Source organism: Apodemus sylvaticus, chromosome 5 (assembly GCF_947179515.1).
Source record: "Apodemus sylvaticus chromosome 5, mApoSyl1.1, whole genome shotgun sequence".
Lineage (NCBI taxonomy): Eukaryota > Metazoa > Chordata > Mammalia > Rodentia > Muridae > Apodemus > Apodemus sylvaticus.
In genome coordinates this window covers 104699743-104724365 of record NC_067476.1, presented here as the reverse complement: position 1 = coordinate 104724365, position 24623 = coordinate 104699743, and the positions used below count along the sequence as shown (strand labels likewise).

At 44.9% G+C, this 24623-nt stretch overlaps 1 protein-coding gene across 2 annotated transcripts in view; it reads left to right on the top strand.

Annotated features, from left to right (window-relative positions):
* The window catches only part of Spg11 (SPG11 vesicle trafficking associated, spatacsin), a 59287-nt gene that overhangs the window by 17736 nt on the left and 16928 nt on the right, over positions 1-24623 (top strand). For both annotated transcript variants that reach the window (XM_052183418.1, XM_052183419.1), the window contains exons 9-24: positions 1664-1819; positions 2299-2474; positions 3998-4174; positions 5803-5874; positions 7062-7189; positions 7518-7693; positions 8304-8514; positions 9731-9934; positions 11410-11516; positions 13353-13498; positions 14767-14928; positions 16367-16433; positions 17814-17979; positions 21943-22148; positions 22842-22950; positions 24004-24163. In XM_052183418.1, the coding sequence (XP_052039378.1) occupies positions 1664-1819; positions 2299-2474; positions 3998-4174; positions 5803-5874; positions 7062-7189; positions 7518-7693; positions 8304-8514; positions 9731-9934; positions 11410-11516; positions 13353-13498; positions 14767-14928; positions 16367-16433; positions 17814-17979; positions 21943-22148; positions 22842-22950; positions 24004-24163 (2423 nt within the window). The remainder of the gene's footprint in view (positions 1-1663; positions 1820-2298; positions 2475-3997; positions 4175-5802; positions 5875-7061; positions 7190-7517; positions 7694-8303; positions 8515-9730; positions 9935-11409; positions 11517-13352; positions 13499-14766; positions 14929-16366; positions 16434-17813; positions 17980-21942; positions 22149-22841; positions 22951-24003; positions 24164-24623) is intronic.

Genomic DNA, 24623 nt, shown 5'->3' with positions numbered 1-24623 from the left:
GGCACGCATATCCATACCTGAAGGACATGAAAGAACACCACTCCTTCACACAAAATAAGGCGTTCCCACGGCAGGCGTGGTGTTGCAGGCCTGCAGTCCCAGCATTTCTGAAGGAGGGCACAGGGCTGCAAGTTCAACACTAGTGTGGCTGCCTGGTATATGTGAAGGAAGCTGGGATTGTATAATAAGCAAAACCAGGCACAGAGCTTTAATTCCAGCACTAGGAGGCAGAAGCAGGCAGATTGCTGTGCATTCAAGGGCAACCTGATCTACATAGTGAGTTCGAGGCCAGCCTGCAGGATTAGATAATGAGACCCAGTCTGAGGGGGTAAGGGGAGGAGGAAAACAAATTATAAAATTCTCCCTCTCTCCTCCCCTCTCCCTTTACCCCCTCCCCTTTTTTCTTTTCCTTGTGCTGAGGCTCAAGCTTAGGACTTTGCAGAAGCTAGGCGAGTGCTCTGAGCTATACTCCTAACTTGCTATTGTCTTGATAGTAAGGTTGATTGTTCTTCCACTTAGATTTTTTAAAAAATACTTCTCAGTTTAAAAATAAATATAGTTTAGCTGGGCATTGGTGGCACATGCCTTTAATCCCAGCACTTGGGGTTAGGGTTAGGGTTAGGGAGGCAGAGGCAGGTGAGTCTCTTCAGTTTGAAGCCAGTCTGGTCTACAAAGTGAGTTCTAAGAAAGCCTGGGCTATACAGAGAAACCTTGCCTTGAAACAAACACACACACAAGCATGCGCGCGTGCAGTGCAATTCATAGGAGAGCCTTGGTTTGTGGCACTGAACAGTGTGTCCCCCTGAAGTTGTGTGACCACTGTTCACTTGTACTGTCCCATAGCTTTTCCCAGCTCTCTCTTCTGCCTGCACTGCTTTTATTCAAAGGTAGAAGTGGGTCTGAAAGAAGTTGTATAGGAATAAGCCTCACTTACTGTCCCACACCCATCATTCTCTCACACATGCAGCTGCAGAGCTGGGCGGATCCCAAGAGCAGTGGAGTTGTCAGTGAGGCCTTCCAGTGCAGAGGCGAATCAGGGCCTGGGACACTCCTGTCCTCTATGCGCATGGTGCGGTGGCTTTGGATTCACACAGGCTTAAGTTCAATTTTGGCTCTGTCATTTTAAATACTTTCAAAATTAGCGTGGCTAAGCAACTTTCTCTGAACCCCAGTCTCCTCTCATCTATGGAAAGGGAGTAAACATCTCGTGGGTTGTTGAAGAGAAAAAAAAGAGTTTATAAAGCACCAAGTCGCCAGGCAGTGGTGGCACACGCCTTTAATCCCAGCACTTGGGAGGCAGAGGCAGGTGGATTTCTGATTTTGAGGCCAGCCTGGTCTACAGAGTGAGTTCCAGGGCAGCCTGGGCTACACTGAGAAACCCTGTCTCGAAAACAAAAACAAAAACAAAACAAAAAACAAACAAGCAAAATAACAAAAACAAAAAGCACCAAGTCTGCAAAATAATGGTAGTAATACCGGAAAATGTTTATTTGAGAGTGCAGTCATTGAGGTTTGCAAGTAATAAGCCTTCTTACAGCGTGTGAGCTTGTGAAATACATTAGGCCTGTATGTATTTCAGAATACTGCAGCTGACATTTACTTCAGTGACACTGTCGGGGAGACAGTCCCGTGTTTCCTTGTTAACTTCTTCCTTCGTTCTCAGAGGTGGAAGACTTGACCCCAGCCCTGGATTTACTCTGCTCGGCAGTTAGAGAAAGTGACTCGGAAACCCACAGCAAGCACTTCGCAGAGCAGCTGCTTCACCTCACGCTGTCTTTCCTTAACAAGCAAGTAAGGGAGCTTCTTGTTCACTCTGAAGGTAAGGGCATCAGTGAGGGCGGGGCATGCCATTGGTCAGAACAGTGATTGCCATTGGTCAGAACAGGGCGGGGCGTGCCATTGGTCAGAGCAGTGAGGGCCGTGCGTGCCATTGGTCAGAACAGTGACCAGGGCATATTGCTTTGAAGAAAGCAGTATGAGTGAGGAAGATGGTTTGACTCTAGGAGCACAGGCAGAAAGATCTAGGGATAAGGTATGGAGGGGGAATGAAGAGGCTGTACTAAACACAGCTACTTGTAGGAAGGGAAGGTTTATTGTTTGAAAATACTTGTTTTGAAATTTGACAATTTTCATAATTTCTTTCAACAACTTTTCAACAAAAAGTATGTTCTCCTTTCCTTTCCTCTTTACACATGCACACACACACATGAACATGAAAACACACACTCATGCAACGCATACACACATGCACACATATATGCATATACATGCAGATTGACACACTGATGTTTTCCACAGAGCTAGATGAGCATTTACAGAAAGGAGTGGCCATTTTGACCAGCTACATCAATGAACTTCGGACTTTTATGATAAAGTTTCCTTGGAAACCAGGAGATGCCATAGATGAACCTGTTATAAATGAAGATGTCCTCACAGTGAAGGAGGGCCAGGTTTGGGAGGAACTCAGCTTTGAGGTAAGTGAGTATACATCAGATCTCTGCCCGACTCAGAGAGCCTAAGAAAATACCTAAGAAACAGGATTTAGAGACTGCACCCTGGTGTGGAGTCTTTGGCCAGGGTCTCAGGTTTTACTAACGAGAGCTCTTGGGCATGGCTTCAGTTCCATTTCTCTAGATCCTGCCGATGTAATGCCCCATCTGCCACAGGACCAGCCTCTCCCAGCAATCCTGCCTCTGGCCTGCGCCTGGAACTTTGTTTTACTTTTTATGTATTTTGGAGATAGGTCTCTCTAGCTGAGGCATTCCTCAGCCTCATTTTGTATCCTAGGGTGGGCATGACTCCTGATCCTCCCACCTCGCCTACCCACTGCTGAGGTTGTGGGCCTGCCTCTGCGCATCCCCCCAGGGCACTTTGGCCTTGTGCATTTTTTTGACTTCTGGATAAACAGTTACTTCTGGCAGTCAGGTTTCAGGGATCTTCTGTGACATCATCATCATCAGTCCTAGTCATGATATAATCTAATGAACGTGTTTGCCATTGAAATTCTCCGTCTGTCTGCCTGTTTGCTTGCCTTTTCACAGAAGTAATTAGTTTAAAATGTGCTACCATCTGTGTGACGTGGGGACCAGGAAAGGCCCTCCCCTACATGGCCTGTGGTGTTGTAGAGGCAGAGCCAAGTGCCTTCATGTAGTCTCTGAGCACAGCAGATTACAAGGATAACCCAGATTTGGTGACTGTTGCAGTAGGGCAGGGGGCTGGGGGTAGGGGGCAGGGAAGCGCTGGGTAGCTGCCTTTCCTGCACTTACTCAGCTCTGCCCAGAGGTTTACTTGCTAATTTTTGGCTGTTTCCTGTCTACAGGCCTCTTCCTGTGTTCCTCCTTTACAATTTCTAGAACACAATCAGCAGTCCTCTGTCCTTCTTTCTCAGAATCACTTCCCCTTTCTCATAATCCCCTTCCCCTCCCCATATGACCTCACACACCTCATTATCTTGACTTTCAATTAGTTCCAGTCCCTTCTATTCTTCCTAAAGTGTCTGATGATAAGAAATACAGTTCCACATCCTTCGGGATGGAATGCACAGACTCTTGATGGAGTCAGCTGTTCTAGCTGCTGCTCTCTTTGTTGTATTGCGTGTGGAGTCTCTGAAGGCTTGCCCTGGTATTTCCCACTCTGCATCTCTACACATAGTGTTCCCTCTTTTTGGAATCCCTGCCTTCTGATCAGTTATCTCTAAGAAGTTCCATGCCTCGAGCCCCACCCCTGTTGTGGTCCTCCCCCTTATTCTGATGCTTTCCCTCTGTCTCCTGTAGCTGTTGCCACAGTCCTCACCCCTGAGGGCTGAAGCAATGTTTTCTTTGTGTCTCCATGGTTGTAAGGCCTTAAGCTGTTCACTGTCTGCTTCAGTCAACTTGTAGAAGTAGATTTTTCAATCAAAGCCCCTTAGTGTGGGTATCTAATGCATATATACATTCTATATTGATAATCATCATAATAGAACTTGAACTTAAACTTACATTTTTCTTCTTTTTCCTAGGAAGTTATTGCTGATGCCATTTTAAATAACAGAATACCAGAGGCACAAACTTTCTTTAGGATTACTGGTCATTCAGCTCAACAACTCGAGGAACTGGTTAGGATAGGCCTAGATTTGGCCTTTGACAGTTTAAAAAACAACAACGTGGAGGAGGCCTCCAGGCTCCTGAGGAACATGGTGAGTTGTTGAGTGAAATATTAAAAAAGTAGACCTAGTATATTCCCATGCTTGTGCCTCTGCCCCTGCGGCCTGGCCTGCCATGCACTGGAAATTTGTGGAGATTGACTGGCCTGGAGCTCCTGAAATGTCTCCACCCAGCTGGTTAGGTTCCCAGTGACAGGTCACTACTATGCCAACCCTGTGCTTCAAATCCCCTACGGCCTTTGTGGTATACATCTGGCAAACCCACACTTTGCCACTGTACCTTTCTCTTTTGTACCTAGATGAGCTACCTCAAGAAGGAAAGCGCAGCACAATAGCCAGGCAATGGTGGTGCATGCCTTTAATCCTAGCACTTGGGAGGCAGGGGCAGGCAGATTTCTGAGTTCGAGGCCAGCCTGGTCTACAGTGCTACACAGAGAAACCCTGTTTCGTAACAAAAAAAGAAAAGAAAAGAAAACACAATGCAAACTTAAGTTCAGAAACAATGGTAACTCAGTCTGAGCCCAACAACTATAACCTAAGCTTGTAAGTCTTATTAAAATCTTATCCCTCTGGTGGTGAATCCTTTTGGATCTGCTATGATATGAGAAAACTCTAGCAGCACATCTTATCCCTCTGCTGTCCCAGTTCCAAAAGTTAGTAACTCTCACATGCTTCCTGTCTTCCTTGTTCCAACCTAGAAGTCCCGCCCACTCACCCAGTGATTGGTTCCTTTATTTATTAGGGGATTGGTTCACAAGAACAGCACCAGGCCCAGCCACAACAGTGAGTGGTGATAATCTGTTTGTCTCTGAGGTTATCTGTAGGCCAAGATGACCTAGAACTCACCCTATAACTCATGTTAGCCTTAGAATTATTTGTTATCCTCCTGCCTCAGCTTCAGTGTGTTGGGATTACAGGCATGAGCCTCCACACCTGGCATCTCTTGTTTTTGTTTGTTTTCAGACGTGGTCTCACTGTGTAGGCCAGGCTGACCTCGAACTCACTGTTCAGCCTCAGCCTCTCAAGTGCTTAAACTACACATATGCATCACCACACCCCAAGACAGTGCTTTCATGGAAGACTTCACACATAGGGTTTTAATTTCATAGAAGACTTCACAAAGGGGTCTCGGTTTTGCTGGAGGACATCCTATATTCTTCAGGGAATCCTTCCATCGCCATTTGAACTTTCTGGTGGATTATGCCTCCATGTCCTAGAGCTCCATGCTCCCTGGTGTTGCACACTTGAGAAGGGATGTCTAGAAGCAGGGCTTCTGGGCTGAGCTAAGGGCTGGCCCTCCTCTGCCCTCTTCTGTGGGGCTGGAGTCTTGCCCTGGGTAACTCTGAAAGTGCAGAGGATTCATTGTCTCTGCCAACCTTTGCTTTCAAGTAAACCACCACAGCAGTTTGTTGTCTCTTGGGCTCTGGTTGCCTGGTACTACCTTAAATTGTTCTGTGTGTTGCCTTTGCTCAAGAAAAGTAAGAGCCTTTGGGGACAAGCAGTTAATACATATAACTGATGTAGAAAATAAATATTCCCAACAACAGAAGTGAGCTGACAAGCAGAATGCTTGTCTGCAGTAGAACATTTCTACATCTGGCATATTTATGTTCACATAGCTTATTACAAATTTAAGTTTTTAAATTTTCCATTTGTTTTAGGGCTTCAGTGTGGAAGATGAGTTGCTTAAGATATGCTTTTATACAACTGATAGAAATATACGGGACTTTTTGGTAAGTCAAGGTGATACTTATGTAGCTCCCATTTTTCATTTTGAGACGGAATCTTGGTATGTAGTCCAAGCTGGCCTCCCAAGCTTTCTGGAATTACAAGCATACCTAGATATGGTTTACAGTATTGTTAGATCACTTTGGTGAATTTTTCAACTTTAAAATGAATAATTTTGTTATCTAGGAAAAACATAAATAAACTTGACAATCCTTATTTGTTTGTTTGTTTGGTTGATTTGGTTTTTCAAGACAGGGTTTCTCTGTACCCTAGCTGTCCTGGAACTCAGTACGCAGATCAGGCTGGCCTCGAACTCACAGAGCTCTGCCTGCCTCTGCCTGCCCGTTGCTGGCCTTACCTGCATTACTATGTTTGGCACAGTCCTTTTTTAATGATTGTGATTATTTTGGCACTTGATATTATGATAAGAGAAGATTTATGTGAATATATATTAATATAAAATTACAGATTACTAGCACTCTGGGGAGGCAGAGGCAGGCGGATTTCTGAGTTGGGGCCAGCCTGGTCTACAAAGTGAGTTACAGGACAGCCAGGGCTATACAGAGAAACCCTGTTTCGAAAAAACCAAATCCAAAAAAAAAAAAAAAAAAAAAAAGTACAGATTATTGTGGGCAGTAGTGGCCCACAACTTTAATCCCAGCCCTTGGAAGGCAAAGGCAGATCTCTAAGTTTGAGGCCAACTTGGTCTACAGAGTGAGTTCCAGGACAGCCTGGGTTACACAGAGAAACCCTGCCTCAAAAAGAAACAAACAAAAAAGTATGGAGTACAGGATTGGAAAGGTGGCTCCGCAGATAAAGGCTCCTACTGCCAAGCCTGACAGCCTGAGGTCCACCCCGGGGACCCACATGGTGAACGGAGAGAAAGCGACTCCAGAAAGTTGTACTCTTACTAATGGAATAAAAAAATTGTAGTGCAGAGTACAATTCCCCCCTCCCTTTTTCCTCCCTTCCTCTCCTTTCCCCTCCCCTCTCCCCTCCCCTTTTCTTCTTGTCCTTCCTTCCTGACTTTCTCTGTGGTACTATAGATCAAGCCCAGGGCCTGAGGCATCCTAAATGAACTACATTCTCTACCCCACAATACAATTATTAAATGGCACTTAATCTCATGCATTTTGTTTTACAAATGTTCTTGATTTTTGTATGGTCATTGCTTTAATTGCTTTTATTCAAGGTTGAAATTTTAAAAGAAAAGGAATGTTTTTCTGAGAAAGAAAGAAGAACTGTAGACTTTGTCCATCAAGTTGAAACATTGTATTCAGGACACGTCCCGGAAAATGCACAGATGCAGACTTTCCCCAGGTAGGCTTAATATTCCCTCGGGTGATGATGGAGAGCATCATGGGTATACGTACTCCATCTGTAGGAACTGTGGAACTAAGCATCCAGTACCCAGGAAGGTAAAGTTTGCATGTGAAAGAAGGACATCAGAAATTCCCAGTCACTTCAGTGCTTGTGGCTGAGAACTGAACTCAGGACCTCTGGAAGAGCTCAACCTCTGAGCCATCTCTCCAGCCCTCACTCAACACTTGTAATCAGAGTTATACTCCACCTCCAGGAGTTCATTTAGATAAAAAGAAATGGCTTTTTCCTTCAAAATTAAAAATTATATATAATGTCACTGTTTTAGGTATTGGATAAAGGAACAGGACTCTTTGAAACAGAAATCTGTCTTGGACACATTCCTCAAATGTGATAAAAAAGATGTGTTTAACAAACAGGACCATAGAATTGCATTGAATTGGGCTCACTGGTGGGATCTGCAAACACAGGAATGTATTCTTCTCCCCAGAATGAGTCCAGAAGGCAAGTATAAAAGGCCGGAAATCTGAGCAACTTAACGGGATTAGTTAGGATGAATGTTTTAGTATTGGGTCTCCTCTTTAGGATCCTTTTGCGGGGAGATTCAGTTTCTTTAAAATCCAGTCACTGCATTATGACCTCTTACTTATAAAGAGTTTGTAGTGACTTTACAGTGTGGTGCTGAAAAAGTGTTGTGGGGTTAAAGGAATGGATATTGTCAAAGCTAAAAGTTGTCATTCTGGCTGCACAGTGATAGTCTGTTTTTCTCACAGTTTCTGAGTTTCTTATGTAAAGTGGAGGTTAGTAGCATCCAGGGCTCTAGAGCTTAGCTGATGGGCTGAGCAGTGGTAAGTCCTCTGTAGCATCAAACTGATGTTCTCTGTCAACAGCCTAAGTTCTATGTGGTGTAGAAGAGAGTTGACAACTCCCCATGCCCACTTCATTCTAACTCCTGCTAGTGAGGAACACTCCTTCTGTCTCTAGTATTGATGATAAAATGAAGAAGGCAAAATAAGAAAACTAAAAAGCAGAGGGCCTGAATAAATCACACATGAGATGAGTACAAGTAGCCATAATTCACTGCTGCTTTAAAAGGTGTTTGGTTTTCATGTAGAATACAAAGCACGTTCCCCAGAAGCCCTCTGGAGACACCTCACGGCTCACCATGACTGGTCAAGCATCAGCTTGTGGATGGAAGAATTCCAGGCCCAGGAAACTGTTTCACCTCAGCAGAGCAGGTGGCCCCCTCTGAGTGCTGCCACCATTGAGCAGGGCACTTGCTGCAACAGTCACATGAGGAACACCATTTTAGACACACTGGCCAGGTACTGTAGCCCTGGGATCAGAGAGGGTGGGAGAACAGAAGGAAGGGAATCAAAGCCTGACAGTGAGGGGGCTGCAAGCCTGCAGCCTGCAGGCCCCGGCTGTGTTCAGTGTGATGCACGCCCGTGCTGGTCCCTCTAAACTGCCACCAATTCAGTGCAACATTGCTCCATGACATAACATTCAAAGGGTATTGTTCTAAGGTGTTGTTTGAAATCATCTGTTTTTAATGTTATGGGGTGGTGAACAGATTCTCAAATTGCAGATGGAGGTTCTCCCTGCAACTTCATATGCCTTCTGTTGTTTTGTTTGGCCTGGAACTTGTTATGTGGTGTTCTCTGATGTAGGACTGTCATTAAAAATTGACTTAGGAGCCAGGCAGTGGTGGCGCACGCCTTTAGGGAGGCAGAGGCAGGTGGATTTCTGAGTTCGAGGCCAGCCTGGTCTACAGAGTGAGTTCCGGGTCAGCCAGGACTACACAGAGAAACCCTGTCTTGAAAAACCAAAAAACAAACAAACAGAAAACAGGGAGCATAGTACACGTTCTCAGTCCTTCGGGGTTAGTGTAGAGGTCAGAGTAGAAATCAACCCATGTGTTGGTAGTTATAAAACTATGCATAAAGCTAAGTAATTACCACAACTGTCAGGCAGGTAGGGGTTGCTGTAGAGCACGCAGTGGGAAGGAATACACGGGTAGTTTCCAGACAGTTGTCTAGGCTCAGCGTGTCAGTTACATGCTCTACCTATTTTCAGAACAGCTATAAGTTTTAAAAAGATTAATTTATTTGTATTTCATGTACATGAGTGTTGTGTCTACATGTCTGTGTACTGCATGTGTTTCTGGTGCCCATGGCAGCTAGCAGGGGGCATCAGAGCCTCCAGAACTGGAGTGAGAGATGGATATGAGCCACCATGTGGGTGTCAGAAATTGAACCCAAGTCTTCCAGAAGAGCAGCCTATGCTTTAACTACCAGGCCATCTCTCTGGCCCTCATACAGTGTTTCTTTTAAGTCTATGTGGTTTTCATGCTTTCTGTTTGGCAGTTAAGATGTGTTCAATAGTAAATATATTAAAAAGTAATATTCTAAGTGCAGGTTTCCATCTTGTTCAGTAGTTGATGTGTTTAAGTGCTGTGGCTACTTAGCAGTTTTGGTAGAAGTGTGTCTGACTTGAACCTCACATTTCTTCAATTTCTCATCTCTCAAACCTGCCCCACAGAAGAGGCATTTTTCTTGCATCTGAGCTGGAAGACTTTGAACTCCTCCTCCTGAGGCTGAGCCGGATTGGGGGCGTAATGCAGGACACCCTCCCAGTGCAGCGCTACAAATGCTCGGCAGGGTGCGACTTTCATTCCCGCTTCATCCTCTACTGTTTGGAGCACGGCCTGCAGCATCTTCTCTACGTCTACCTTGACTACTACGAGTGAGTACTGACAACCGTGCCTGGGGTGAGCGGGCCTAAAGCGGGGTCTCAGCCCCGCTCTGGTCTTAAGTGCTGGGATGCAGGCGTGTGCCATGTGCTGCCTACATGAACTGCTGTGCTTTTGTTTGCTTTAAAGACAAGCTCTCACCACGCAGAAGAGCAGCCTATGGGTAGCCTGGACCTCACTGGGTAGACAAACTTGGCCAAACACCAAAGAGGCCTGCCTTTGCCTCCTAAACTCTGGTGTCAAAGGCACCAGCTGCCATGTTGTCCCCTGAGCTGCTTTCCAGAAAACCTTAAGGACCGAGGAACTGATCCTTTGAAGGGGTTCTCCCACTCTAACCCCAACACATCTGTTGTCTCAGGGTGATGGTCAACTAAGGACAGCTGTGGGTTTTGTTGATAATTATTTCATATAGCATCTATTAGCCTTTGAAATTGCTGGAGATTAGAATAAAATAGTGTGTCTGGGGATGGCTGCCAATGGCAGAGCCTTTGTCTTATCATGTTCAAACCTGTGGGTTTATTTACCAGCATTGCACAGGAAAAAAAAAAAGAATTGAGAGCATATTTCTTTTAAAGAGCTTAAAAGACAGAGAGATTTTAGAATTCATACAAATTAATATACACAGAACAGCATATTTCCACCCAAGACTAACCTGTAGAATTTTGTTTGTGGCCATTGCTAATTGTTATTGAATCAGTAACAGCAGCATTAGATATAGTTTTTTTTTTTTTAAAGATTTATTTATTTTATGTATGAGTGCACTGTGGCTGTCTTCAGACACACCTGAAGAGGGCATCAGATCACACTGCAGATGGTTGTGAGCCACCATGAGGTTGCTGGGAATTGAACTCAGGACCTTTGGAAAAGCAGACAGTGCTCTTAACCACTGACCATCTCTCCAGCCCAGATATAGTTTTTAATATATTGAGAGAGAGAGAGAGAGAGAGAGAGAGAGAGAGAGAGAGAGAGAGAGAGAGAGAGAAGGAGGGAGGGAGGGAGGGAGGGAGGGAGGGAGAGGGAGGGGGAGAGAGAGGGAGAGAATACATACACACACACACACACACACACACACACTCACTCAGGGTGGAGAATGGCAGGTGTTTTTGCCTTACTCTGTAATTCTGGATAGACTTAAACTGATAGCAATCCTCCTGCCTTAGTTTCCTGAGCACTAAGATTACAGATGCTGGATTTATGTTTATTTTGCATGGCTGGAATTCAACCCAGGCCTTGTCATCCCAGGCAAGCACTCTCCTACTAAGGTACAGACCCAGCTAATTTTCAGGTTTTTTGAGACAGGGTTTTGCTGTGTAGCCCAGGCTGGCCTGGGATGCATGTACCACTTTAGCTGCCTACACTGAGAGCCCTTTTTTTTCTGGAGCAAGCTATCACTGAGCAAGTGTGCACAGAACAGTTGTGCCCTGTGTGCTAATCCCAAAGGTGTGTGTTTGTTTGTTTTTAAATATAGACTTAGTCCTGGAAATTGTCCTTTTTTGGAAAAGAAAGAACTACATGAAGCTCACCCTTGGCTGGAATTTATGGTTCAGTGTCGGCAAGTTTCCAGTAACTTGACAGGTATTCTGTTCATAAACAGTGAATCGTTGAATGGTATTTAGCTTGGGAACTCTTTAAATAAATCCTTTGGCAGTAGTCAAGTTATCTCACTGTGATCCGGGCTCAAATTTTACTAATTAAAAAAAACCAAAAAACAAAACAAAACAAAACCCAAGAAATGTTAGCCTCTGGCCTGCTGAGACAAGTCCTCCGGTGGAACCCAGAGCTTCCGGCTAAGTCTCCTCTTCCTCCTGCCCCGGGCTGCACTCTCCACTCTGTCACTCCACCAGCTGCCACGGTTCAGTTCCTGCTGCAGTAGATTGACTCCCCTTTTCACAAGGAATGGGTCTGCCTTCAGGATACCAGCTAGGACTCCTACCTTCCTTTCCCCTCCTCCCTTCTCTTCTTCCTTTCTTTTAGACTTCCTTGTCTCCTTCTTCCTTTTTCCTCTTTTTTCTTCCATTCATCCGTTTGCAGTGCTGGGGCCACTTTATGCTTAGTACACACGCCTCAGGCAGTGTGCATGTGGAGGTCAGAAGATAGCTCTGCAGAGCTGGTTCTCTGCTGCCTGTCGGTGGGTTCTGGGAACTCATAAACCTTCAGTCTGTAGCTTCAGATTAGAAGGAGAAGCTCTGTTCTGTCCGTGGAGCTGCTAACATAGCTGCCTAGGCTGTGATCAGACAGGAATGCCTTTTACCCTCAAGCATCCCAGCTACTGGGGTTCCCCAAATTCTGGGGAAAGGTGCAGGGCAAGCACTATATACATCCAGCAGTTCATTAACAGCCAGTCTTCTATATAGTGCCTGGTTTTGCTGAGATTGCGGATGGTGGCACACACCTTTAATCCTTGCACATGGTGGGGGTAGAAGCAAGCAGATCTCGGTGAGTTCAGGGCCAGCTCGATCTACAGTACATTCTATTCCTGTAGGGCTGTATAGTGAGACCCTGTCTAAAACAAAAATAAAGAAGTCACCTGCACCTCACAAGTAGGTAACACCAGCATAGATCCAGCCTGGGCTTACAGGAAAATGTCTGCCTACAAGTGGCGTTTGGTAACCCAGTTGTGTTTCCTTCAGTTTCTTTCTTCTTTCTCTTTCTAACTACTCTAGGTTGTTCTCCAATGGTAGCCTTAGTTCCTGCTCCTTGTAGGAATACAGAAAACGTCTGTGTTTTGTAACTGCCTTTGTGTGATGAGATTTGCCCTTCATCCTTAGACACGGTGACCATTTCAACGTTGGCACAGATTCACCACTTAGTAAGCAGGCCCCACTTAACATGCTCTGAGTTTTGGACAGTGAGCTTGTCTTTGCATTTTTTTCTTAGTATAAATAATGGTCTTGAATATATCTTAACCTAATCCTGATGCCTTTCTCTCAGATGAACTCTTTAGTACATACAGGTTTCTGCATATAAAATTACTAGTCAAAAGCTGTTGGAGGGTTTTACTGTCAGGCCACATTGCTGTTCAGAGAGGTTGTACTTTTACCCTGTGTCCTATTCACACTGACCAAAAATCAATGACACTGTATGTTTTTTGTTGTTTTTTTTTTTTTTATATCACTGCTGATACAATTTACCTGAGGTATCTGATTTTCTTCTTTTGTCTATAGATATGATTTCTTTAGAGTGTCACTTGTTGATTTTTTTCTCCTGACTCTTTATTACCTTTACATTTTCTTTGTTTGAAATCTTTATTTTTATGAAGGTGAATTCTTCCCTGTCCCCCAACACACACATACACACCATGTCTTTTAGATACTTTAAACTTAGGAAGCCTTCTTACTATGGATAGACTTAAAAATCTCTTTCTCAGAATTATGTCTCTCTTTATTTAGTGATTATCCCTTTTATTTTCAGATCCCAAACTGATCTTTCAGGCTAGCCTTGCAAATGCTCAGATTTTGATTCCCACCAGTCAGGCCAGTGTGAGCAGTATGCTGTTGGAAGGACACACCCTCTTGGCCCTTGCTACCACCATGTATGCTCCTGGGGGTGTCAGCCAGGTATGGGCAACACTTGAAATTATTGTGGAGAAATAGGGTTTATTTTAAACTCAGCACAGAGAATCTGGATTGCGTAAATCTCAGTTGGTGCTAACGTGTGACAAATATCAGATATCCTGTTAGATCAATGAGCATGAAGCAAGTGAATTTCACAATTGTGTGTCCTGAGCCAAAGTGGAATCGGTGCATGCCCTTTGTCACGCCTTTGTCCCTTTGATGTGTTATCTCTAACTCCAGGGGAGAATCAGGCTCTGGTTACTTCTGAGAGTAAATGCACTTTCCATCTGCAGCTTGTGGTACATCTTAGCTATTTACCCTCTAAGAAAGCTTACTTTAAAACTTAAGTTTTAGCTTTCCCCATAACTTCTTTGAGTGACCACATGGGGGTGTGCTCCTCTGCCTTTTGAAGATACAGTGACTGGATAGAGGGAAGACACTGCTAACATCTCTTCCTCAGTGGTTTCTTCCTGGTGGTAACCCTTAGGTTGCTGCAGTGTAGTCACATGACTAAGCTCCTTACCCCTGCTTTAGTCACCTGTCAGAGACCACCCATAGGCTACTGCAGATCAGAAGAAAGAGCTAGAAATCATCTGTCTTCACTTACTTATTTGATCATTTTATTTACCTATTTGTTTGTTTTTTATATTTATTTATGCACATAGTATTTATTTATTTATTGGTTTTTTTAATTTGTTTTTTTTGAGACAGGGTCTTACTATATTAACTCTGGTTACCCTGAAATTCTGTTGCAGATCAGGCTGGCCTCAAACAGAAATCAGCCTGCCTCTGCCTCCAGAATGTTGGGATTAAAGGTGTGCACCCCTACACTTGGCTATTTTGTTTTTTTGAGGCAGGTTTACTGTATAGTCTAAGCTGGCCTGTAAACTCCCTGTGTATCCCACGCTAGTCGTGAATTCTTAGTGATTGTCCCGGCTCAGTAATAGATGTGTGTGTGTGTGGGGGGGGGGGTCTTAGGATATTAACAAATGTGAAATATAAATATTACTGGCATTATACTAGGGATAGCATTTTTTTCAAATGGAATAGGGCTTAAGAACAACAGCTCTAGCTCTGTTTCTGACCCTGCAGGAAGCTGAGGCTTGGTGTCAGACATGTAGTCCAGAGGCAGGCAGCCATTCCATCCTGGAAGAGGGGCTGCTTCACCAGTGCTGCTTCAGAGGCATCTTGTGAAGTGAATGGTTTTTAAATCTCAAAGTATGTACAACTCAAACATCCCTCCTCAGCTGTCCATATGTCTTCCTGCATAGGTCATCCAGAATGAAGACAACGAGAACTGTTTGAAGAGAGTGGACCCCCAGCTACTGAAGGTGGCCTTAACACCTTACCCAAAACTCAAAGCTGCGCTCTTCCCACAGTGCACTGCTCCTAGTATCCTGCCCTCTGATATTACACTCTACCACCTCATCCAGGTACTGCACTTAGAGAGTGACTTCTTATGTGTATCAGCCAAGACTTTGGGAGGAATCAGGAAACTCTACCTTCTTTAAACAGTGGATGCAGAATAAGGAATTGTGGCAAAGAAGAATGGAGCTATGCACCTATGCCCAGAGGGATTACATGGAAACCTGTGGTTTTGCTTCTATCTCAGAGGGATTCTCAGACCTGCTGAAACCTGTTCAGGCTCTAGATTAGAAGCATCTGCCTGAAAGTGTGGCTTGTAGATGAGCCAGGACTGCCTGTTTCTGCAGCCTGTGCTAATTCAGAGGGCAAGTCTGTCACTCCACTCAGTGTACTTTTGAGGTCAGTTTTCTGGAAAGAATTCCCCAAAGAATGGGGCCATGCCTCAGCAGTTAAGAGCACTGGGTGTTCTTCCAGAGAACCCGGGTTTGATTCCTAGCACCCACAGGGCAGCTCACATAACTCCAGTTCTAGGGGATCTGCTGCTCTCTTCTGGCCTCCACAGATTCTAGACACAAGTGATGCACAGACCTACGTGTGGGTACAACATTCATACACTCAAAATCTTAAAAGAATTCCTGAAGAAGACAGCCTCTTGCTGGTTTCACATTCTGCTGTCCTGGTCTCTGCCATGCAGACTGGCTCTGTGCACAGCATCTGACGGAACTAGATGCTTCACTGTGATAGCCCAGATGTCGCTCAGCATGGTGATGCTCTTGTCTCAGCGACTCACGTGCTGGGATCAAAGGTGTAGACAGGCCCTTGCTTGTAGAGCATTTGAATCAAGTTCAAACATATGTCATTTTTTTATTCCCTTTTCAACTTGACTTAAATGATTTTATTTTGGTTTGGTTTTACATAGCTCTGAAATTCACTATGTAGTCTAGGATGGCTTTGAACTCCTGATCCTCCTTCTACTGCCTCAGTGCTGAGATGACCTGTGTGCATCACACCTGGCTGTGTGTTTATTTTGAAGCAGTGTTTTGCTGTGTTGCAGACTGACCTCTTAAGTTCTGGGCTCAAGTGATCCTTTTGCCTCTGCCTCCCGGATGCTGGGCTTATGGGCACACACCATTGTGCCTGTGCCCAGGTAGCTCTTTGTGCACACTTTTGTGTTCATGTGGCTCTCTGCATGGGTGTGCAGGTGCACACATGAGCCAGTGTGTGTAGAGGGCAGAGGTCAACCTTGAATGATGGTCCTTTGGAGCTGTCTCATGTTCTTTTCTTTTTGGGGGGCAAAAAGGGCCTATGTTCAAAGAATTTATGCCCAGAGCAAGAACATTTAACTGTATTTGGTTCTGGGGATCAAATTAGGGTCCTGTGTATGCTGGCCAACATTCCATCAAGGTTGTAAGCAGCGAGTCACCCCTGGAGGTCTGCCTGTCGTCTTGTTTCTTTGTTCTAGGGTCAGTAAGGTTTGGAGTCTGACTGCCGTTCCCTCTTTTTCAGTCCTTGCCACCCTTTGATCCTAGCAGACTGTTCGGCTGGCAGTCTGCCAACACGCTAGCTATAGGAGGTAAGTGCTGAGTGATTTTGCTTTGGAAACATTTAGGTGAGACTGAGAGTAGAAGTTTTTATTTTATACACAGTCAATCCCTCTTTTCCAATGCTTTCTATTGTAAAGTACTTCTCAATAAAAGGCCCTTGGCTGGGAAGAGATTGAGAACATGTAAGTGGAGAATCAGTTTATTCAGTCGCTAGCATGGAGTGTGCTCGGATGTAGATCTGAGCATGTCAGTGGCCCTTCCTTTTCAGAAGCCCTGCTTGCCATATAGCGTCCTAAGCGTTGCTTGTTGGTGGTGACAGCCAGTAAACGGCAGCTCTACCTTGTAATGGCTGACTGGCCTTGAGCACTTATTTTAACCTTTTCATCAGTTTCCTTTAAAATACAACAAATAATAGTGTCACTTACTGAGCTGTGTAAGAAGGAAGATGGGGTGTCTTTGGTGGCTTGGTTAACTTGTTTTTGAGACAGGGCCTTGTATAGCCCAGGCTGGTCTTGAACCTACCATGTAGGTTAGACTGACCTTGGATATCTGATCCTTCTGCATGAACCTCCGTACTGCTGGGATTACATGAGTTTTCCAGCACACCTGACTTATGTGACTCTGGGAATGCAATCCAGGGCTTTATGCACTGAGGCAAGAACTGAGCTCCACCTTCCGCCCTAAGATACGGTGGGTTTTATCCTTTTAAAGATTTATTTATTTTAAGTATGTGAGTACACTGTCACTATCTTCAGACACACCAGAAGAGGGCACCAGATCCTATTATGGATGGTTGTGAGTGCTGGGAATTGAATTTAGGACCTCTGAAACACAACCAGTGCTCTTAAACTGCTGAACCATCTCTCCAGCCCAAGACAAGATTTTTTTTGGGGGGGGGGGCTGGTTTTTTTTCCGAGACAGGGTTTCTCTGTGTAGCCCTGGCTGTCCTGGAACTCACTCTATAGACCAGGCTGGCCTCAAACTCGACAAGATGTTTATAAAGCTCACTTACTGGATACCAGGCCCACATGCACTGCCATCCTCTGTAGGACTTAGGAATTTCTCTGAGTTCAGGGTTAGTGTTCGATATCATATTATCATGCCTCTGTTTCCTTGCCTGTAATGTTAAATTCATTCTATCTATGTTCATAGGAGTACCTCAAAATGTTTGACACATAGTGGATGTGTATCAAATGTGTTGACTCCTAAAAATGAATTTTCTGACTAAGTGCTTTCCGCACTGAGCCATATCCTTAAGCAATAAGAAGTGAATTTTCTAGTGTATGTTTTATAAATTGAGTTTTATATATGCCCTATAGAATGTAAACAATGATTATAGCAGGAGTGTGGACGGCACATTGCTCGTGCCGCTCTGAAAGCAGGGAATGAAATGCTTTTCCTTTCCCCAGATACGGCCAGTCAGCTCCCACACTTCTCCAGCCCTGACCTGGTGAATAAATATGCTGTAGTGGAACGTCTGAATTATACATACTATTTACATCACGGACGCCCATCGTTTGCCTTTGGTACCTTTCTGGTTCAGGAGTTGATCAAGAGTAAGACTCCAAAGCAACTGTAAGTGATGAGAGCTTAATTTCTGCTCTTTAAAAACTATGTGTGTGTTTTACTAATGCATTTATTTGCCTTTGCTTTGTTTTAAATGTATTCTTTGAGAGTTTCATGTGGTACATTTAGAACATTCACCCCTTACAGTTTCTCCATGATCTTCCTACTTACCCAGCTTCACATTCTGTCTGTCTGTCTCTGTCTCTCTGTCTGTCTCTGTCTGTCTGTCTGTCTCTCTCCCTCTCACCCCACACCCTGTGTCCATTGACTACATCTGAGCCTGAGGTCTGCCTGGGAGTATGGTCAGGACACTGGGTGTCTCTCCACTGAAGCAAACCAACTCTCCTCCTCCCTGCAGCAGTCAAATGCCATTAGCTCCTCAGCTCGGCATGGGATTCTGCGCCCACCTCCCTCCTCCAAGCTGAAGTTTTGTCTAGCTTGAGGGTATGCTAGACTGAGTTTGTATGTGTTCCTGCACTGCTGTATCTGGAAAACCTGTTCTCTTGACATCATCCATCACCTGTAGTTCTTAAAATCTTTTGGTTCCCTCTCCACTTGACATAGACATCCCAACTGGGGCTCAGCACTCTGAAGTCTCTTATGCAAGTTGATCAGTGATGTGTCTCCGTGATCTAGTACCAGGAGACGCTTCTCTGATGAGGGCTGAGCTCTATACAGATCTGAAATTGAGGTTTAGACTCTGGACTCAGACATCCCGCAGCCCTGGAGTCACCGAGGCAACGGAGGCAGCAGATTGTATTCGGATGGTGACTTTGTGGTTTCCACTGTGCTCCTCTTTTTCTTCATTTCCGGTTTTGGCTTTGTTGTGTGTAATATTTGCTAATGGAAAAAGAGAGAGATGCCTAAAGTCACATGACACAGCAGCCAGAGCAGAGGGGTCGTGCAGATGGCGCATTTGTACTCACTGCACACAGAACTGGGAGAACTGTTTGCTGTGATCGCAGCTAACTATGTTTCTGTGTTTAAGTAGCACAGAGCTGCATCTTAGACTTCGTCTCAGTGGAACAGCCTCGTGGTTCAGTAACTGCTCTTAGAAAGGTGACGGTTAGAGATGCAAGCTCAGCCTCCGATTCGTCAAGAAAACTGTCTACATGTATAAAATGTACATCTGAGTCCTCTAAACTGTGCTTTCAGATGTCAACATCAGAGCCAGGGAGGTGGCTTAGCAGGTAGGAGCACTGGCTGCTCTTCCAGAGGACCTGGGTTTGATTCCAGCACCTACATGGCCGCTCAGAATTGTGACTCCAGTTCCAGGGGATCTCATGCCACTTCCTGGCCTCCATTGGCACTTAACACACACAACACACAGGCATTCATTAAGACAAACACTCATATATATCAAACAAAAATAAAAGGTAGTATTGATCTCAAAAAAGGCAGTATTAATTTTCTGGGTAGCTTATGTTCATACCCTGCTTGTCTCAGATCACAAGTTCCAGAGTTTTCAAAAGTTCTTCACGTCTCCTGGGTGGAGATGGAAGCAACAGTACTTTGGATTTTAAAGAACTGCTTTCATAAGAGAAGGTAAATTTAGGGCCAGCAATACAGCTCAGCAGGTGAAGGAGCTTGCCACCAAGCCTCACACCCTAAGTTTGATCCCTAGGATCTGCATGGCAGAAGAGGAGAGGTGACTACTGCAGATAGTCCTCTGATTACCACGCTCACACCATGGGAGCCTGACTGACCAATCAGCTGCCTGGAGCTCCTGGCAGCTTGGCCATTGCTGTGTCTGCCATCTCTTCATTTGGTCTTCCAAACAAAACTGCAGATAAGGCAGCCATCCTCCATCCTCCCGGCAGATTTACCAGCTGGCTCAGGTCTGTTTTCTATCTGTACCTCAGCCATTCTGTGGAAACAGCTTTGGAGACCAGCCACCTATATTAGATATTGATTTTGGCCATGTCTGCACAAGCAGTAACCCTGCAGCATCAGTGATGTCACAGGCGGCAGTGTTAGGAGTGATGTAGGCCTGCAGAGCCAGGACGCTGTGTTTGCCCCTAGAGCAGTGGTTCTCAAACTGGGGTCTTGGCCCCTTTGGCACACCTGTCTCTAAAAACACTTACAGTACCTTTCACAACAGTAGCAAAATTACAGTTACAAAGTAGCAACAAAATAACTTTATGGTTGTGGGTCAGCACAACATGAGGAACTGTATTAAAGGGTCGCAGGGCTGGGAAGGCTGAGGAGCTCTGCTCTAGAGCAACATGTTGCTGACTGGCAAAATTCAGTTTGACCGGTGCAGCTGCACGTTGAGGAACATTTAGTTATTTAGCCGTGAGTGTGGCAGGGCAGGTGGTCCATCCTGGGATGTTGTCATCTTTCCAGCATCCTTTTTTACAGTGACATATTTGCAGGGACAGGTGTAGTTTTTCTTCTTCCAACACCGTTTCCTTCTTCAGTGGCATCTGTGTCCTAATTTCTGTGATTAGAACTTGATTTAGGGGGCTGGAGAGATAGCTCAGCGGTTAAGAGCATCGACTGCTCTTCTGAAGGTCCTGAGTTCAAATCCCAGCAACCACATGGTGGCTCACAACCATCCGTAACAAGATCTGATACCCTCTTCTGGAGTGTCTGAAGACAGCTACAGTGTACTTACATGTAATAAATAAATAAATCTTTAAAAAAAAAAAAAAAGAACTTGATTTAGCTGGGATGTGGATCACAGTGGCCATATTGGCAAAAAGGACCTTGGCATTCTGTGGGTCGTCCATCCACACTGTTCTGGCTTTGAGTGTGTGTGCTGTCAACTGGAAGTGCTCTGTTTGGCCTTCCACATCTCCCCAGGGGAAAACTTACTTTTCTTTTTCTTTTTTAAAAAATGTATGAGTGTTCTGTCTTCATGTAGCAACACCTGCATACCAGAAGGGGCCTCAGATCCCTTTAGAGATGGTTGTGGTTGCTGGGAATTCAACTCAGGGCCTCTAGAAAAGGAGCCAGTGCTCTGAACTGCTGAGCTCATCACTAACTTGTCTTAAGAAAAATAAAAATTTCTACAACTGTGGTATTGCCATTCCCAACGTGTAGTGCATATCAGGCTTATTAAATTTTCCCAATTAAAAATAATTCAAGAGCATGTAAATCTAAGGAAATGGGGTTATAGTGCCCCAAAATAGAAGCTTTCACTGGAACCCAAATGAACACAAAGGGAAAGGAGGTAGCAAAAGACCAACTAGAAAGCTCTGCTGTTAGCACAGCTCCAGTTCCTTGTCCTGGTGAGAAGCAGCTTTTAAAATTGTGTGTGTGTGTGTGTGTGTGTGTGTGTGTGATGTATGGTGTAAATGGTTTGTTTTTGTGTGTGTATAATGTATGTGGATTCTATGTGTGGTGTGTATGGTGTGGTTTGTGTGCCTCTGTGTGATATGTGTGTATGTGTCTGTGTGTGAATGGTATATGTGATTTGTGTGTCTATGTGGTGTGTGTAATGTATGGTGTAAATGGTTTGTTTTTGTGTGTGTATAATGTATGTGGATCCTATGTGTGGTGTGTATGGTGTGATTTGTGTGTCTATGTGGTGTGTGTAATGTATGGTGTAAATGGTTTGTGTCTGTGTGATGTCAGTGTGTATGTACATCAGTTACCCATGGAAGTCAGAGGACAGGTTTTTTAAAAAATTTTATTTTATTTGTATGTCTGGTGAGGGGCTTGTGCATGTGCACATAGGGATCCAGGAGAGAATGTCAGGGCCCCTGGGGTGGAGCTAGAGGTGGCTGAGGGCTGCCTGGTGGACCAGGCGTGGGCCTTCAGCAAGATTTGTAAGCATTGTTGCCTGCTGAGCCTCTCTCTGGCCTAGAGGGCGATGTTTGTGTGTTGGACTCCCCACTGTGTGAGTCTGGGAGAGCGAACCAAGTTGTCAGGCTTGGTCCAAGTAGCTTCACCCACTGAGCCATGTCCCCAGCCAGTGCGAGAAATACTGCTTATGTCTTACATACTTTCGATCTCTTTATTTTTTAGGATCCAGCAAGTAGGCAAGGAGGCCTATACCCTGGGGCTCTCTTCCTTCAGCAGCCCGTCAGTAGGGAGCGCCTGTGTCTGCTTCTTAGAGTTGCTCGGCCTCAGCAGCCTCAAGCTCAGAGTTGACCTGAAAATGGCAAATGTAATTTTGGGCTCCAAGCGTAGATCTGAAGATGCTTGCTCCAGCGCCATCAGAGAGTCTCTGGGTACAGCACCTTTGCACTCTGCCACGTGTTGTCCACAGAAATGAGGGGCAGGTCAAAAGTATTGAGGTGGAAATGAAAGTTTTCTCTTCTTGTACAGTTCACATTATTAATCTCACTTTCTTAGAAGTTATTTTAATTGGGTTTGAATGACCCTGAGCCTCATTATGTTAACAAAAATACCCAGGTCTGACTTTTTCTATTGAACACACTCATGCATAACACACATACACACACACACATACCACACAAACATATACACCATACACACACAGTTTATGTCACACATATATACTACTACATGCTCCCGTATACACATGAAACATATCACACACATATACATACCACATATATATTACATGTCACACATATATACTACATGCTCCCATATACACATTTTACACACACACACACACACACACACACAATCTATTACAGTTGGTCATGGTGGTGCTAAGAATTCAAGACCAGCCTGAATTACAACAGGGATTTTACAGCCCATGTTCCCTCTTGATAGTGTTGATCTTACTGGGCTTTTCCTTTGGTTTTGGGCTGGTTAGAGATGGGGTCCCACTGTGTTCTGTCCTACTCAGGCTGACCCTGACCCTGACCCGAGCCTAAGCTGTCCACTTCCCAGTTGGAGCCACAGTTATGCAGCTGTGCTCACCTAGGTCTTTCTGCCTGTGTTTCTTACAGCTGAGAAGCTGTCTAAGCTTGCTAACGACGACAGAGCGGCCACAGAAGAGCTGCTCGTCCTCTTGGAGGAAGGCGTGTGGGACAGCATTGAGCAGCAGGGCTTTGACAGGTTTGTGAGTTGGACTGCTCTTCCTCCAAATAGCTTGCTCCCCCATCAGCCCCTCCAACCCGTGGTCTTACTCAGCCAGCAGAGGGCAGACAGAAAGTAGCTACCCATGGATTCCCTCTGTACAGATGAGAGGGAAGTCTGTTCTGCGTTGTAGGCCAGAGATGTGGGTTTTTAAGATTATCTTTATTTTATTGTATGAGTGTTTTGTCTGAAGGTATATCTGTGTACCACACAAGTGCAGTGTCCTCAGAGGCCAGATCCCAAGAGTCCCTTGGGACTAAAGTTATAAAAGGTTGTGAGCCATGTGGGTGCCCAGAACTGAATGTGGGTGCCAGGGACTGAACATGGGTTCTCTGCACGAATAGCAAGTGCTCTTAACTACTGAGCATCTCTCCGGGGATGGGTGGAGGGGTGGGGGGGTGTTGTTTTTTGGTTGGTTGGTTGGTTTGGTTTGGTTTTTGAGACAGTGTCTCCCTGTGTAGTCTTGACTGTCCTGGAACTCGTTCTGTAGTAGACCAAACTGACCTGAAACTCTTGTTTGAGATCTACTTGTCTCTGCTTTAGTGCTGGGATTGAAAGTATGTGCTGCCTCTGGGCAGGCTTGCTTTGTTTGTTTATAAGAGAGTATGCTCTAGTTAATTTATTTAATTTTTACTAATTTCCAAGTTTTAAACTAGATTTATATTGTATAGGTACATACATGCGCATGTGCACATACGTGTTCAGGTGCCAAAGATGTTGATTTCCTGGAATTAGAATTACAGGGTGTTGTGAGCTGCCTAATGTAGGTGCTGGGAACCAAATCCAGGCTCGCTGCAGAAATCTCTCACCCACTGAGTCATCTCTCTGCTCCCCCTAGAACTATACTTTATTTTCTTAGTTATTTCGTTTTTTTGAGATAGGGTCTTACTATGGAGCCCTGGCTGGCCTAGAACTCCCTCTGTAGACCCGGGCTGGCCTCAAACTCCTAGGTATCCCCTGCCCTGCCTATCCCTGAGAGCTTTATTTTAATAATTCTTTTCTCTCTGCTATCCATCCCCAATTTTATTATAGGCTGTCCAATGAGTCCAGGAGCCAGTGGGCCTTAGTGCTACAGTTCTGCATGCTCCACGAAAGGAAACTGAGCGTGTCCTACCTTAGAGAATGTGCCAAAGCCAATGATTGGCTGCAGTTCCTGGTTCACAGCCAGCTCCATAGCTACCTCCCAGAAGAGGTGAGCCACACTTCCGGACTGCGTTTCCTGACTGACTGTCTACTCAACACCCACATTGGCTGAGCCTATAGCCTGGGGTCAGGCCTGGGGCAATCAATAGAACAGATGTGGACAAGTTTCTAGGATTCTAGCCTGAGCATGGACATGCACTCAAATTCCCTTAAAAGCAACCAACTGTGGTGGCTCAGGTCTGCAATCTCAGTACTGTGGAGACTTGGGAGGTAGGCTTGCAAGTTCTAGGCCATGCTGGGCCAGATAGCTGGAGGCTACAACAAACATCACGTTGTCTTCTCTGACATAGCTCATCATTATAAAGAATCATTCTGAGACCTGTTTTTGCTGTAGATGTTGTTGTTTGTTTTTGTTTAATTTTTTTGTTGTTTATTTTTTTGAAACAGGGTTTCTCTGTGTAGCCCTGGCTATAATGTAACTCACCTCTAATTCATAGCGATTCACCTGC